Source organism: Pieris brassicae, chromosome 5 (genome assembly GCF_905147105.1).
Source record: "Pieris brassicae chromosome 5, ilPieBrab1.1, whole genome shotgun sequence".
Lineage (NCBI taxonomy): Eukaryota > Metazoa > Arthropoda > Insecta > Lepidoptera > Pieridae > Pieris > Pieris brassicae.
In genome coordinates this window covers 1,202,999-1,220,146 of record NC_059669.1, presented here as the reverse complement: position 1 = coordinate 1,220,146, position 17,148 = coordinate 1,202,999, and the positions used below count along the sequence as shown (strand labels likewise).

Below are 17,148 nucleotides of genomic sequence, written 5' to 3'. Positions count from 1 at the left end.
AATATGCAGTAGATTTATTATACTATGTATGATGTGGTAAACTTTAATAAATAAATGATAATATTTTGATTTATCATTCTCATTATCCTAAAATTAATTTGGAGATGTTTCTCTGAGCTCTATAACTAAAATTATAGCTTGTACCACTTTGGGTTGTGTTAATAATAGACTTAATGTTTTGATAATATGCCAGTTGTATTCGTAAACCTCGTGTGTGGTTTGGCTTCGACCCAGAAACTGAACTCTAAGCGTAATTTTAACCTTGAAGGTGTTGTCTAGGACATACTGATGTCTTATCTAACACACGGGAGGCACATTTAAAAATAAGTCTCACTGATTACGGTTAATGTAAGTCGCCAAGGCTCTGGGAGAGGTTGACCGTAGATAGGCTGGTGGTTCAAGGCTGGGGTCTCGGTCTCGAGTCGCCCGGAAGTTCTATGTCGGATATAAGCCTTTGGGGAGAGTCCCTTGGCGAACCCGGAGAACCCATTTTAAGGGCGTATGTCGGGTTGAAGAGTACAGTCTCGCTGCCCCCTCTGAATAGCAGAGGTCGTTGAGTGTAGATACATCCCCGCAGTCACCGCGTCAAGTTGGACTTGATTCGGTGGTACGAATCCATGGCGCGGGCATGCCTAAGCACATTTTCACCACTTTTAAAATAAAAAGTTGCCACGCCTGGGTGTGTTTGTATCAGATGCAGGCTCTCGGACACTTTCACTGATTCCTCATTAGTAAGATAAATTCTCTAAACCAGCCGCGTCATATGTTCGTCTCATGAAAAGTTTTTCAGAGTAGATCGGCATCGTACAAAAGAAGAACCTTTTATAAAAGAAAGTACAGCTTATTTCCTTACAAACCCAACGAGGTTCTTGATGAGGATTTCACTCACTAGAACTTCGTAGGGATTTAGCTTTAATTAAATTTGGTTTTAGCATAATTAATAACGGGAGAGATTAAAAGACTGTGGTTCCGGACTATTATCACCACTGCCGGAAACATAACCTTTTTGATATGTATTCGACCCACACAGTCCAGCGTCAACAAGCTCCCATTCACCGCTTAATGTCGCAGCTTAATTGTTTTCTCGATTCATTCTTCGCCGGAGAGCGACTTATTTGTGGAGCGCATATTTTTATGTCACAGTATATGGGGTATAACATAAAAATGTGCTTATCAAGATTAATGGATGGCAAGAGGTCTTCTGGATTTTAGTTATAATTTGGCCCTGTATAAATATATGAACAAATCAATATTTCGGCTTTTGTAGTGGATTACTGTGTATCTATTGAAATGAAATTCGTTTAAGATTAAATGAAAAAAGGTGTACGTAATTGAGAACTATTGACTTTGTTTGTCTCAAAATGACGTTGATAAAAAATATCAATTTTTCTGAATATTAATATATATATATATATATATATATATATATATATATATATATATATATATAATTAATCCCTATTTCCCTTGGTCACGGCACGCGTGAACGGTTTGATGGTTTGTTATTGTCAGCAGAAGGTACTTATGAAAGAAAAAAATAAGAAATTTGCGCGGAAAATTAGAAAATTTAAAAATACTTAACCACCATATTACGTAATCATGAAATTTCTTTTTTCAGTGCATAGCGCTTTTACAATTCAAACTTTTTTCATGTAACCTTATGGCATTGGACTTAACATTGACAGAATTTGTGCTGCAAATATCATCAAAGAGGATGTAAGAAAAATGAATATCGTTTAAAACAAATGCTTCGATCGGAGTTATTGTATTGATAAAATAATTACAGTCGCTAATTGTTTGTGGCATTAATCTTGAAAATCCATGTTTTTCACATTGCCAGTTATATGTCGCCTACAAAGAATGTTGTATATCATAAGGCATGTTTAGTTATACCAATTCGAAATCAATATTCATAGTTAAGACAGGACAACGTGTGTCGGCTCCGCTAGTTTACAATAATAATAAAAACAGTTTATATTAACAAAAAAATCAATGGCGCTACAACCTTTTTAGGTCTGGGTCTCAGATTTCTGCATCTGCTTCATGATCATTTATCAATCTAATAGGCAAGTAGATCATCAGCCTACTATGCCTGATACATGTCGGCGACTTTTTGAGGCAAGCCGGTTTGCTTACGACGTTTTCCTTCACTGGTGCACAGCCGGGAATCGAACATACGACAGATGTTAATATACAGTTTAAATTTGTTATTTATTCAATGTTTTTCTTGTAGGCATAGGTTTTTTCCAATTTTTTCTAGCTTTCATTGTCTATTCGCTTGTATATAAGCTTCCTTACATAATATTACTATTAATGATGAAAAAAAAAATATGTATATCTCCATAAGTGAAAATATGATTGTGGTCAATTTCGATCTTGGATATCGGTCATGAAACGATTACTCCACAAAACACTGTAGATTAAAATCGCATTAAATTTCTAGTTAAGCTATATATACCAAAATGTAGGTTAATTTCAAATCGTACAATTTTACAGCCTCACCCATTTAAGTTGGCTTTGAGACGTTACGAGCTATTTTCTTTCATAAAAGACAGTTTTATCTCCTCCCGTTCCCTAGAGGAATTCAAAGGCAAACTTTCTAATTTAATCTTTTGGCCATTTGAGAGCAGAGATTTTTCATGTAATTTACATCATACTTAATCCGTCGAGTTCGTATCACCTACATATATTTGTGTATAAACTTAATACAATTTTTTAAAGAAATGACATCAGTTCTGACATAAACACATTTCTGTGGGCTAAATATATGACAACTAAGTGACAATTTTTGATTTCTGAAACGAAATCTAATATATCCCAGCTAGAGACAGGTTTTATTGGAAATTGCAATTGTCGTTTTTAATATTAATTACGTATTATTTATGTTATCGTTAAACCTTCCCTAAACTTTGGATCAATTTGAATGAACTTTTTTGTATGCGTTTTGGTAGCGGCAAAATCAGCCCGGCAGATTGCGCCGCAGTCAGTATCCAGGTTATTTATCTATACAGCAAATAAACAGCTGGTAATATATATATCTTCTGTGCATGTGTTCGTAATAAACCTCCTAAACGGCTGGTCCGATTTTGATGTTTTTTTTGTTTGTTCAAGTTGAGTCGAGTGATTTATTAGATTTTTTGTAGGTAAGATGTGTGTACAGGACAGGGATCATTAGGATCCACTTTTAAAAATATAAAGAATTCAACTAATTTAATCAGTAATTTGATATAGGTAACTGACGTTGGTCAACAGTATTCATTACAATTCTGACGTTAAATTCCTAACAAGAACAATACACAAAGGGAGCAAACTTCACATAAACCTTGCATAAGCATTAATTCAAAAGCTAATCTACGTAACAAAAAGTAATGCGCGCGCGCAGCGGTGCCGGCCAGCGCTTGGTACGAGTAACGACCTCACTACAACGTCGTAAATTGTGTGTTGTATATAATACTGTTTTTTATGTTGGAAATGTGATGAGGCTTCGAATAAGCTCGGAAGCTATTTCTTACTCCGGGTTGATGTTGATAAAAGCTGTGTTGATTTCGTTGAATATTTTTATATGTACGACCAGAACCACTCTTGCACAGATCCCCGTTAACAATGACAGATGGTAGATTGGTTGATGGATTGCGCTTACTGACTCCTGTCTCCGACACTATCGTCATCTGTATATGTTCGTAGAGTGAGCAGCGCAATAGAGATATTATGTTTATTATTATTATTTTTTATTTCGCTTAGTAAGGATATGTACTGTATGTATTTGTATAAATAAACAAAATTGCGCAAGACATGCAGGGATATTCGTAGGAAAATTAGTATGTTTAACAAAGACGGATGCCTCCGATTACGTACTTCAGAAATAATTATGATAAGACGGCGCTGAGCACATTGTGTCTTAGGGTTAATGTAGCATCTAAATCATTCCCATTCATAATAATTGAACAGTAATCATTTTCTAAAGACAATAATACATATGAACCATTCGATTATATGATATTTCCAAAGTTAATAGCGGTACAGCTGCACTCTATAGACGTAAACATTTTAATTACTATCAGTTGAGTCGTGTTTTATCTAACCGGTTGCCGGATGTACACGTGCTTTATTAAAACACGGTTTATAGTATATTGATTGAGTAATATCACCTAACAGTTGTTTAGTCAGCCCTTACGATAACGATAAACAGCTGCCTTTGTAAAGTTTTTTTGTAAATAACAGTGTCGAACGGGGAAGAGGCTCTCGCAATGCCAGAAGGTTCGCAAGTGCGTTGCCGGCTTAAGGAGGATTTCTTGGAGGATCCCATGTCAAAGTTATATTCTTATTTCTTTCGATATATATGTACTAAATATGCCGCGTCATGTTTGCGACTAAGTAACCAAATACAAACTCTTTCGCTTTGTCATATTTTTCTTCGGTCGCGCTTTTCATTTATGAATGTCCTGTTAGTGGCGCTGCACAATTTTTTCCACTCTCCTCTGTCTTAATAATAATAATAACTCGTTCAAAGAAAGTGGTACATTCAGATTTATTGATTATAAAAAAAACCGGACAGTCAGCCATATTAAAATAGGCATGTCAATGTCATAACAATATGAACAGTTCATTATAATTGTTATCAAAATGTATGGTCTAAACACTGTCTCTATAATAGCACATTGCTTTTAAAAACCGACTCAACTTTCCATGTGGTGCTGGATCGGTCTAATGAGTAGAGGATCGGCTTCAAGGTCTGGTGCCCTCCGCTGCTCCCTCCATATTTTAAGTCTGGATTTTCTGGATCTCTGCGTGTTACATGTCCACTTCAACAAAGGTTCCATTGGTAACGAAGTCGTTGATGTCGATAGACGATTTTTACCAAAAAACCTGTCTCAGTATTGCGTTTGTTTCATTAGCTGTCCAGGAAATCCTTAGCATTCGCAACACCACATTTCCAGAGCATAAACTTTCCTTACAATCCTTATTATTTATGAGTCTGTCAATTTTACGTTATATACATTTTTATTTAAAACGTTTTATCTAGTTAATAATATAATGATTATTAACAAAGAAAATCTTAACTAACGTTGTTATAGTCGTATCTTTAATTTGAAGATTTTTGTCTATATTAGGAATACAACATTTTTATCATGTAAATGAAACTATAGATGTACAGTCAAAACCATTTACGAATACATCGTTTGGAACAACATACCGGTTATATTGACCAAAAGCAATGGTCCCGCCTGAAATATATGTATTAGGTACATAATAACAAAGTCATCGGCTGTTACGACTATCGGTTTTTACGGTGTTTTATATGTGGTTTTTGACTGTATACCTAAATTAGTACAATTATAAAATATGTACAAAGCTTTCACATTGAAAGCCGCTTTCTGTAATTAAGTACTGTTACTTTTACATTGGTACAATTATTTCGAAACGAAATACACGTTTACACACTTGTTATTCTAATATTATTTTATTATTTCTGAAAATCTGGAGAGTACTATTTTAATATAATTATTTATATTCTATATTTTGTTAAACTATAACATTTTTAGGTCTGGGCCTCAGATTTCTGGATCTGTTTCATGATCATTTGTCAATCTAATAGGCAAGTCGGTTTTCTCACACTGTTTTCCTTCACCATTCGAGCGAATGTTAAATGCGCTAATAAAAAGACAGTTCGTGGGTGCATAGCTGGGGATCGAACCTACGACCTCAAGTGTGAGAGTCGCACGCGGCAGCCACTAGGCCAACACTGCTCAATCACTAGGTTATCTATCTGTAAAAATAATTAAAGAAGAATTATTTACATTTTTGTTATGTTTATTCCGAATGAACTTTAAAACTTTCGTAATAGCTGTCAAAAATCTTATTTTTTGTGGCATATCATTTTTTTGATGTATGCATACGTAATTTTGTACTTTTGCAATCGGTCCAGTAGTTTCCGAGTTTTTTCGGAGTTCATTAAAATAATATTACATCAAAGAAATATCTTTCTTCGATGTTTGGGTTTGATTAGTCGTAAATTACTGCGCAATATTAAAATACGGTGAGATCGGGGAGCCCAGTTAGATATTTTACTCTATATACGCTGGAAAAATAACCAAGACTTTCTGTCTTTCAGAGGCGTATTTCCTTGGAAGAGCAATCCTGCGAAAAATCAAGAAGCGCCCAGCGGCACTTGGAAACTTTTTGGCAAATCGAACAGCCTCTCGAAGAGTGCCGAAGTTCAGAAGACCCTGTCTCCTGCCTCATCAGTGAGCAACACACCCCATCACCACAAAAGGCAGGGTAGCTCAGCCAGCGAGAAGCAGTTTGAAGATCTGGTTGCGAGTTCTATTGCTTTGATCCAACATGACAGGTGAGTTGACTGTTTAAAAGCTAGTACATTTCTAGGTGTACAATATTATTATTATTATTATTATACGGCTACTGTTAGTAATGTTACATATAACATAACAAATGTTTAACAGTTTTGTTGACTGCAAACGATAGTCTTGGATTAAGAATCTTAGACAATGGTTTGGTAAAAGCACCAAGTCATGGTTCAGAAGCGTGGCATCAAAAATCAAACTAGCCATGAGATGGCATTATAAGAAGTTGACTCCATTTAATTTTATTCACCAATAATAATGAATACTGTAAAGAAATATATTAAAATTAATTTATTGATATTGATTCAACATTCTGCAAAACCGGAATAAATTGAAGATTTATTATGGTTAAGCCATTGTTAGAAAATTGTACATGTAATCCCGATACATGTTTTCAACGTGACAAGTAATATTGAGACTACACAGGTCCGCAACAAAAAGGCTGGATGTCTTCAGCTGATTACTATGTATTTAGGTGATCTGAAAGCTTGTACTCAAAATCCAGTATGTCAGGTTTATTAAAAAAAAGTGTTTTAAGAAATTGGTTCTTTGGCTAACATAGATAGGCACTTTGAAAGAAAACAATTTTATAACCGGATTAAAGCTATTTGTATTATTATAACTTATAATTATAAGTAAATCCTTCTGTGCCTGACGCGCACCGTCGACTTTTTGGGTCTAAGGCAAGCCGGTTTCCTCACAATGTTTTCCTTCACCTTTCGAGCGAATGTTAAATGCGCACATAGAAAGAATATCACAGATATTGGTGCACAGCCGGGGATCGAATCTTCGATCTCAAGGATGAGAGTCACAGAGATATAGTCATAGATTTCATAGTACTTATCATTGCATTCAGTTTTCACATACGCAGCAACTCAGTTTAGAGATGCGATGAGAGTATTGTAGTCTTTTTTTAATGACATCCAATAGCTAGTTGAAATGATAAAAAAATAAAGTAAGATCAAAGAGCGATGAAAAGATATGTATGAAGCATGGATCGTATCAAAAAATTTAGAGATATTTTATAACACTAGTAATGTCAAAAATTACTTAGCCTGTTTTTCTGTCTCGTGTCAGAACGGACAAAGAATACAGAATTGTCATAACAGTATGAAGAGAAGTACAGGAGTAAAAAGAAAAGATTCAATAAAATGTGGCGATATGAAACTGAAAAATTCACACACATACATACCGAAAAGTTTAGTAGAGATATACGGGTATGATGAGGGTAAAGAAGCAACAGTGGTAGAGAATTGTGGGCAGGTAAGAAGCGGCTTGATCCATTGGCGTTTCGTAGAGATATGGGGTCACACTGCATCTTCTACCGCGTTTACCATGGAGAGTGTTCAGAGGAGTTGTTCGGACACCAGCAACTGAGTTTCATCATCGGACGTCGAGGCAGAATACGAAATTCCACCCGTATCACCTCGACGTCCGCCGCTCCACGACTGAGTGTCTTTTACGAACCAATTCGACAACAGGATCCTTCAAAGAATAGAACGTACAAATTTTTAAAAGGTGGCCACGCGCTCTTGTCCCTCCGGCATAGAGAGTGTCTATGGACGGTGAGCCTGACCGTTGGCCCCGTGTTTTATTTAAAAAAAAAGATGAAAACGGGATAAAAAAGGAAGGTTCCAATGTGGATTCGGCCAGCTAGAGATCGTCAACACTTGAATAATTTAGAAGAGGCCTTTGACGAAGTATCTCATTCAAAAAACTATAATGGACGTGAACTGTGAACTTAATCTTGATGAAAACCTTAACATATTTGCAATACGTGTCCTTTGAGGTCGATTATATATTTCTAAGAGGAACTTTGTATTGTTAAGTTAAAAAATACTAACTTGTGACTACGTAAAAGTCTTTGAAACTTCTTAAACTTAGGACATCTTTTATTTCTTAATTATTAAATTATAATTTATCGAAAGAAGGTCGTTGACCTGAGTTCAAAGGTGTCGACAACTTTTCAAACACCTTCACGATTAATATCTCGGGGTTAATAACCTAAGTCGTTTATTGTAATTCATAATTAATGAAGCAAGTTAGTCTGAAAATTATTGAGTGAACAATTCCGTAATAGTCCCATAAGGGGACATACATTTTTGTAACGTGCCTGTTTCGTAAATAATTTTAAGGCGTAAGATGTTTTGTCTCCTGTGCCTGACAACTGGCTTTTCTCACGATGTACGTATGTGTACGAGCAACTGTTAATCGCTCAAATTTAATTATACACAGCCGATTAGAATGCCACTTCTCTATTTAAGTATATAATCATTTGTTAAACAAACTATTACAAAAGATATAATTAATTCGACTGTTTGTAAATTTACCTAAATAATTGAAAACTTATTTTCATGGAAATAAACATTATTTAGCAGATATGATTATTAAGTTTAAATTAGCTGTAATGTAAAAATTTTGATCTCAAACAATATATGTTAAAATGAGGTCAATCATATACTATATATATATATGTTATAGAAATAATATATGAAAGAACATTTGTATGACATACGCAGCACTAACCAGATCCATGCAATCGAGTAGCCCGCAATATCGCAGCACAACTCACGACTGTTTGTATTGGACGACTCATATGGGTCGTCCAAGCATCCGCGAATCCGCGTACATTACATAATTATGTAGGAATAAAGAAAATAATGGCAAATAAGTAACACGGCAAGGTTTCTAACGACTCGGTGAAAGGTCTCCATAGAGTTGGTGAAAATATCCATCGAGTCAATTCTCTCATATATGTATGCTTAATTTTAGGTCCTTACATATGAAATTGGCGTTTTGTATGGGACAAACAAAAATTCGAATATTTTTAAATATAATATATTTAATTAATCAAAGTATGAACCATTGTTTTCTATGCACTTTTGCCATCTCATAAGTAGTTCATTGATCCCTTTACTAAAAACACCAGTCGGACGGGAATCAATAAAATCTGTGAAGGGGATTTGGACTGCCCCATCAGAGTTAAATTTTTTCCCTTGCAAGTTGTCCAAAATTAAAAAAAATGGTAATCTGTTGGAGCAAGGTCCGGGGAGTACGGAGGATGTCTTAGACATTCCAATTGAAGCTCTTCTAATTTGGTAGCCGTCTGTTGTGCAGTGTGTGGTCTAGCGTTGTCATGAAGTAGCAGTGGCGTGCAGCGATTGACCAGCCTAGGTTGTTTAGCCGCTAGCTTTTCGATCATGGTTTGTAATTGCTGATAATAGACATCAGCCGTAATAGTCTGGCCAGATTTGAGAAAACCGCAATGAGCAATACCGGCACTAGTCCACCAAACGCTTACAAGTAACTTTTTTGGGGTTAATTTTCGCTTGGGGCAGGATTTGGCTGGCTGGCCAGGATCCAACCATTGCGCTGAGCGCTTCCGATTATCGTAAAGAATCCATTTTTCATCACAGGTCATGATTCGGTTTGCTTCAGACAATTCGTGAGGTTCCCACCTTTCAAGCTTTTTAATCTTCCCAATTTGCTTCAAGTGAATTAAAACAGTTTTATCACTAAGACCGCAGCCTGCAGCTAACTCGGACGTGGTTTGCGATGAATCCGCTTCCACAATACTTCATTATCAACTTGGGTCTCAGGCTGTGTCACGGGGCTTGTTCTGCAGGTCCAAATTTCCAGAACGAAAACGTTGGAACCAAAAACGAACTGTGTTTTATTTTGCAACATGACCGCAATACACATCATTCACCCTTCGAGTCGTTTCCGCAGCACTAGTGCCATTTTGTAAAATGAGTGACGCAAACAGAAAAAAACAAATGAATGACGGTCATCGAAGCACAAATACATGAGTAAATAGCTGGACAAATTTGAATTTGAAATTCCTAACCAAAGAGGAGGTATTTGAGGTCAAAGTGGCCCGTACGACAAAACGCCAATTTCATATGTAAGGACCTAATATTACAGTGGATGGAGATTCTAAGTTGTCTATGAGTTATTTGTATTTGCTGCTTCCAATCTCTACTAAGATTGCCTAGCAAATTTATTACTAGCGATTTCTTAAATAAATTTCCGTATAGCAAGAAAATGTATTGTCATTTACTTTCAGCAATGATATTATTTTTTATAAGAAAGTACTTTTTAAGTTAAAACTGGTTGCGTGTTTCATGTATATAAATTATTTATTAAATAATCTATTAATGATATTAAACTTTCTAATTATAAATAATAATTTGGTAAACGAAAGTGAATAATATACTTACATTTATATAGCATAAATAATTTGTATATATAAAAATCATATTTTTGAACCATATTACATTATTTTATATATATAATATTTAAATTCGGCCCATCGTCACATATGATTGACCACTTTTTTGTTAAGCTTTGGTTATACTAGAGACATATGAATTTGATTGCATTTTTGCGATCACTCGATTGTATCCCCTCAATTGTTTATTGAGTATTGTGACTTATTCCAAGGCAAAGTATTAGTAACTATATTATAAGTCTAATAAGAGTCTAGTAAGAGAATTGTTCGCATACTAATTTTATCCTTATTGTTACCATTGACAATTGTGTGCCTTTCGTGTTAAGGATATCTCGAGCCGAGGGATAAAATTATGTATTAAAGACAAGTTTAGGAAATTGTCACATGGAGAGTTTCTACCCTATTTTCTACCCTTGTCAATTATGTAATCATATACTTGTTTCACTATAATTCACTTCACTGATCGCTTTAAAATGAATGGTTATGTCAAGATACATAATATTATATTTATATATTTCTTAAATAAATATTTAGGTTTTAACTAAATAAATATTAAAATTTACATATAGTATTGTCTTTAGTTAACATAGCTTTTACACATTGAGAAAACACTTTTTAAACGCATTGAAGCTATGTATTATTATTATAAACTTTTAATTATTTACATAATTTTAAATTTAATTTTTTAAAAATATACAGTCTCCAGTCAAGATTAACGGATTATAATCTGCTGTTTAAGTTACAGTGTAAGTGTAGACGTCTGAAGCCCTAAAAAATTAAGAGCATTATTTATAGTTAGCCGGTTACTTTATAGGGATTACCAATGGGTTTTGATATTTTTTTACTTTAGCCAAGCTGTGTGAAAATCTTGATACCTCTGTTATGAGATACATTATTATCTTATAACCAATTTGATCCAGGAGTCACGGTCTTCCGTAAATTCGGTAATAGTGTACATATTTAGTGTTTTAATATGTATAAACACTCATTTATCACGGAACAAAATGGCACAATCTGGGCTGAACAAAAGTATAGGGTAGAGCGGGTATAAATTCATATATATATATATAGTATACCCATTTTACCCGCTCATGTATACAACTGTATTCATAATAGGTTTTGTGTGCTACAGTGAAATCATAGTGTGTCGAGAATTTGCGATTATCGTGTATCTGATACAGTTGTTACGTTTAAATGATACAATCCTTGCAGTGCCTGGGCCTCAGGGGACCTGCAGGTTACGTTAGGAGGCGACATCGACATTACTATTCGTACCCTCTTCGAAAACTAACCTCTTGAATAGATATACGTTGACGTTTTTAACTGTTCGTTGAGTGAACTGACAAAAGGTCTGCTTCATTTCAGTTCCTACCGTAAGAAATAGTAGTTTTTTTGTAAATATTTTAATAAAAAAATCGATCACTAATACTCATATTTCAATAGAGAAGATATCGCAAATAGTTATATTGTTTTTTATATATAGACAACTGCGTGATTTTCGTTTGAAAAATATAGTTTTACATAATATACGTAGTTGGAAAGGCGATTTGTTATGGATATAATTATCTTTAAGTGGAAGCACAGAAGCGGAAATATCTAGGTAATGATGGGTTTAAATCGTCCAGTCGTGACTGACCACCTGTCATTAACTTGTCTTCGTGATTCAGCTTAGTCCAGCTTTTAACGTAATCATCACCCACAAGTCTTTATAACAATTTAAAAAAAATATACATGTCATATGTACGCTTAGATATTTTAGATTATTAAAATCGTCGGATTTATTGGGTCATGAATCCCAACCCCCAACTGGTCCGCTGTGTCATAGATAATTTATTATTTTCGTAAAAAATATATTAAAAAAAATAGATTGCTATGTCATTAAGACCCTATGCAATGAACGGATCAAAGTACTTGCGAACTATACACACTGCATATATAAGTTACAACAGCTTAATTCAGAATACTTATAAAGATTAATTGAAAAAACCGTCGCCTACGATCCTTGCTCCACTTGAGAGTATCTCACGCTATGGAGTTATGATTGAAGATAATTAAGCGGCAATTCAATCTTCGTTGAATAGGGCTTTGATGGAATACTGAGAATTTGTGATAGATGTTGTATAGTGAGGCCGCGGTGTGTTGACCTATGGCTATTGATAATTATCTTGGTAGGGTCTTGATTAGGGAATGCAGTCCCGAATCGAGATCGTGGATTCGGGATCGAGCGGGATCCCGAAATTTTCGGGATCTCGTATAGTTTAAAAAAATAATTCACATGACTGAATACGATGAAAACTGCATGTTTGTGATAGTGTATATATGTAAATAAAATATTATTTGAAAGAAAACAAAAGCCTTTATTCTTTAATACTACTAACTAAACAACTAACAATTTTAATTACATGAACATAATCAAAACACAAAGTAGGTATAGCTCAAGGAGATTAAAATTGGTGATTTTGAAAGTAACTTCTAAAAAAAATAGTATCTTCTAAAGTGTATCAAGAGTGCTATCTGCTAACCGGCATCTAATGTCCAATGCAATGTACCCTATGTAATGTGCAATGTCGCGTTCCTAGCGGTGTGTGTAGAATCGCTGAACATTGCAGCCCAATCCCGCCAATCTCGAACGGGATCTCGTCATATTACGCTTCGGGATTGATCCCGAAAAATTACGCGGGATCTCGATCATCGGGATTGCATTCCCTAGTATTTATACAATATGAATCATACACTTATTTAAGAGTTGCACGATTTAAGTTCGGTGCAGGTTGTTGTATGGAGATGTTTAAATAAAATTCTTTGTTTTAACTTGGTAACAACTGACTTTAATGGTTTTAAACATGAGCTTATAACTAATATAATATTTGGAGTAGGGTTGTGATGCTGGATTGACAAAAAACTAATTCGACTTATTGAAGAGTTCGTAAATAGTGACACTTATGGTATTGGACATAATCGGAAACGAGAATATTAAATTACAATTTATAAGTGTGGCAGAAAGAAAGACTTTATTATACACAATATACAGGATTCCCTGTGTTGTGGGCAGCCAGTCTCTTCCTTTTAACATATAAACTGTTTTTATTTAAACTATTTTTGCACAATAAGAATATTTTCTGTATCAGCATAGAAAAGGTTAACAAGATATTGTTTGAGATTTTTAGTAAGTGGATGTTATGTGAGTTTTGAAATGTTGGTGATAATTTTGTTGAAAGAAAACATTTTTTTACCGGATTGAAGCTATGTATTATTATAAACTTATAATTTAAATTTTACACCGTGACGCTCGCACGCGAAACGTCTGAAAAATTTAAAATTATGTAAAATTTTCTAATAGGACATAGCTTCAATCCGGTAAAAAAGTGTTTTCTGTCAATGTATAAGATCTATGTTAACAAAAGACGATAATTTTGTTTTTAAGGAAGTTGTTAAAGATTAAAGGGCCTCGGTAAGAGAGAAAGCGTTCAGCGAAGAGAGTGCATGGCTTGATTATATTTTGCGTTTTTTTCGAACTGGTGTGTCAGGTGTTTGTTTCCAAGAAGGTCTGCATATTGCTATTAAGTATAATTGTCTAACAGTTAAATGCAATAACTAAAGGACTGTATTGAATATAAGACTATTTGCTGAGGCAACTGGGCGATGGTTGTTTATATATATATTATATAGCTTAACTAATGTTAGGTTACATAATTTACGTTTAAATAAATTGAGAAAATCATGTGGTTTTTTAAATAAGATTTATTTGTTATTATAGCTGACCAGCTCAGAAATGACGACGTTTATTAATCATAGATTTTAATTATGATATTGTAATTAACGCTTATTCCTCAAGACTAATGAAACACTGTGAAAAAATCTAGATATTACTACAAGATTGATTCGCTAATATTGGCTAATTAATAAGTTATTAGTATTAAACGTTTCCGCTAACACAGTTATGAAAACGTGAATATTGATTTCCTGCGTAGCGATTAGTGGCAATTGTGGTCAGAGTGCGAAATTAGTGTAATGTTTAAACAAATTATGATTATAATTTGTTAACGTAGCGTTTGTTGGTTATATTTTGATAAAATGTTCATTTTGGAATAAGCGAACAAACTAGTACTGAAATAATATTGTCGTTATCTACATTTCATAAAAACACATACATAATATATAAATACATCTACATAAAAAAGGATTGTTTTGAAAAATTAGAAATATATTTTTATATCCGAGGTGGAAATGCGTTTGCGCATTTGCCCCAAGTTGCAGGGGTATGTGGGTCTCAACCCACACCAGAATCTCAACTATTCAGAGTCTGGAAGACGAATACTCACTAAAAAAACCTCGAATAATTCCTACAAAGACCTTCGGGGTCGATCTCGCATTTTACCGGTACTACCATTAGAACCCTACGTTATCCCTGATGAACATGTATTTTGGCGAGTATTGTCAAAAAGAGAGCAGCAAAAGTCAAGCAGTGTTGGCCTAGTGGCTTCAGCGTGCGACACTTGTCCCTGAGGTCGTAGGTTTGATCTCCGGCCGTGCACTAATGGACTTTTTATGTGCGCATTTAGGAAAACATCGTGAGGAAACCGGCTTGCCTTAGACCCAAAAAGTCGACGGCGTGCTTACATAGGCACCTATTTGCCTATTAGTTTAACAAATGATCATGAAACAGATTTTTCAAGCGCCATTGATTAATTTTTTATTTTCAAAAGGATGCGTTCTGTATAGCGATAGTGTAATCGAAGGTGTGAAAAAGACCTATAGTAAATTGTCGTATGCTGCGGAAGCAATTGACAATAGAACAAAGTGTTGATATAAAATTTTATAGAAGACATCCATCTACAAAAAAGGGCGTGCTCTAAACAAAAAATCTTATTTTTGCATTTACCGAGAAACGCTTTAGTCTATAGAACATTATTCAACACAACATACATATTAAATTAACCGCAGAGCTCAGAAAATCTTTTATAAAAATGGCCTACTAATAGGTACTGTAGAAACGTCGAAACTTTTGAGGATGGGATAATGCGACATATATGTCGAAATACTTTTGCTGACTAGGTTTGTTTTAAGTATATAACGCTTGCAATGGACCTGGAGACAAACATTTTTGCGTCAGTTCCCCTATGCGTTACAGGTAGCGGTAAAAATACATATTTTCAAAAACATCAATATTTTCAGGCCTTCAAACCTTCCAGCCAAGTGTACAGAAGAGGCGTTACGTCATAAAGCAGAGCACGCAAGAATGGTGGAAGCAGCAAGAAGAAAGGTTGAACGGGAAGCCGCGGCTCGCCATGCAAGGATACAGGAATCTCTGCGATTGGAAGAACGATTGGCAAGACACGCTAAGGAATGGACGCAGAACATATTGCCTGATTGGAATAACATGTAAGTTTCTATAGAAATTTATTAGCAAAAGTTATGAGCGGTTATAAAAGAGCATGTGTATTTATCGCCTCTAGCCAAAACAAAATATACAGTGCCACGTACTGTTCTCGCCCGGTAAGAGCGTCCCTGTCTCAACAGTGTTGCCAGTAAATAAAAATTAATCCATTGTAAGGGAATAATTTGTTGTAATAACATAATGTATCTAGAAAAGAATGTAAATAAACTTGACATAAACTTAGGAACAACTGATGTAATAGGTTTTGTTACCTGTACTATTAATATACGTCATATATATAAGGATACCTAGCATTTTAGATAATTAAAACTTTGCCGTTGTAATTAATAATGTAAGGAATAAAATTTAATAAATTTTAGTTGGATTTCTATTAGATTAAATAATTGTATTATCAACCAAAGATGCGTAGATTATTTATTGTACGCACCAAAAAATTACAATGTCAGTCTGACATTTCAAAATGGCGACGGTAGTACCGATATCAACCACTGGCCAAGGAAACCATGTGGCATTGTAAACAATTGATAAACGAAAACATAAATATACACCAAATAAAAATTAATCAAAGAGTAGTCAAAAAGAACTAAAAAACTTATCTAACGTTCTTTAGTACTCATTCGTCTTAGGGACAATTTCTTTCAAGACAGGGCTTTATAATATTATTTTTCTCATATATCATTGTGTTAGTTTTGTCCTAAATGTTATGTTAGTAGCTGTAAAGTATACGCAATTATAACATTAAAAATAAGCACACATCACCGCAACAAAACCACACACAAAAAGTCTAAAGCCAGGTAAGGGCAATCCAGCATTAAAGTATAGAGCTGAATACGTGATAAACGTATTTTAAGATTATCAAGACTTATTCCCCTTTAACCTGTAAAGTATTTTTATTTTCCTAGAAGCAGGTTCGATGCCGTAGGTTTTATTAGTGTCTTCGTTAAACATTTCATAATCTTGATCGCTACTCAGTCTTCGAATGATACGATAAACATCTTTTGACGAGAGTTGAGAACTCTCGGTTCTCTCGGAACTCTCTGACGTATTCTATCTTAAATCGTCACGTACAATCTTGTTATGTCATAGTCTCGGAATGCGCAAATGACATAGAATTTGCAAAGTAGCAAAAACTAAATTAGCCTAGGACGACTACTATA

General features: G+C 34.6%; 1 protein-coding gene across 2 annotated transcripts in view; it reads left to right on the top strand.

The window, feature by feature from the left end:
- LOC123710489 (TBC1 domain family member 12-like) overlaps window positions 1-17,148 on the top strand; it is a 44,806-nt gene that overhangs the window by 20,450 nt on the left and 7,208 nt on the right. For both annotated transcript variants that reach the window (XM_045662455.1, XM_045662456.1), the window contains exons 2-3: window positions 6,113-6,349; window positions 15,769-15,975. In XM_045662455.1, the coding sequence (XP_045518411.1) occupies window positions 6,113-6,349; window positions 15,769-15,975 (444 nt within the window). The remainder of the gene's footprint in view (window positions 1-6,112; window positions 6,350-15,768; window positions 15,976-17,148) is intronic.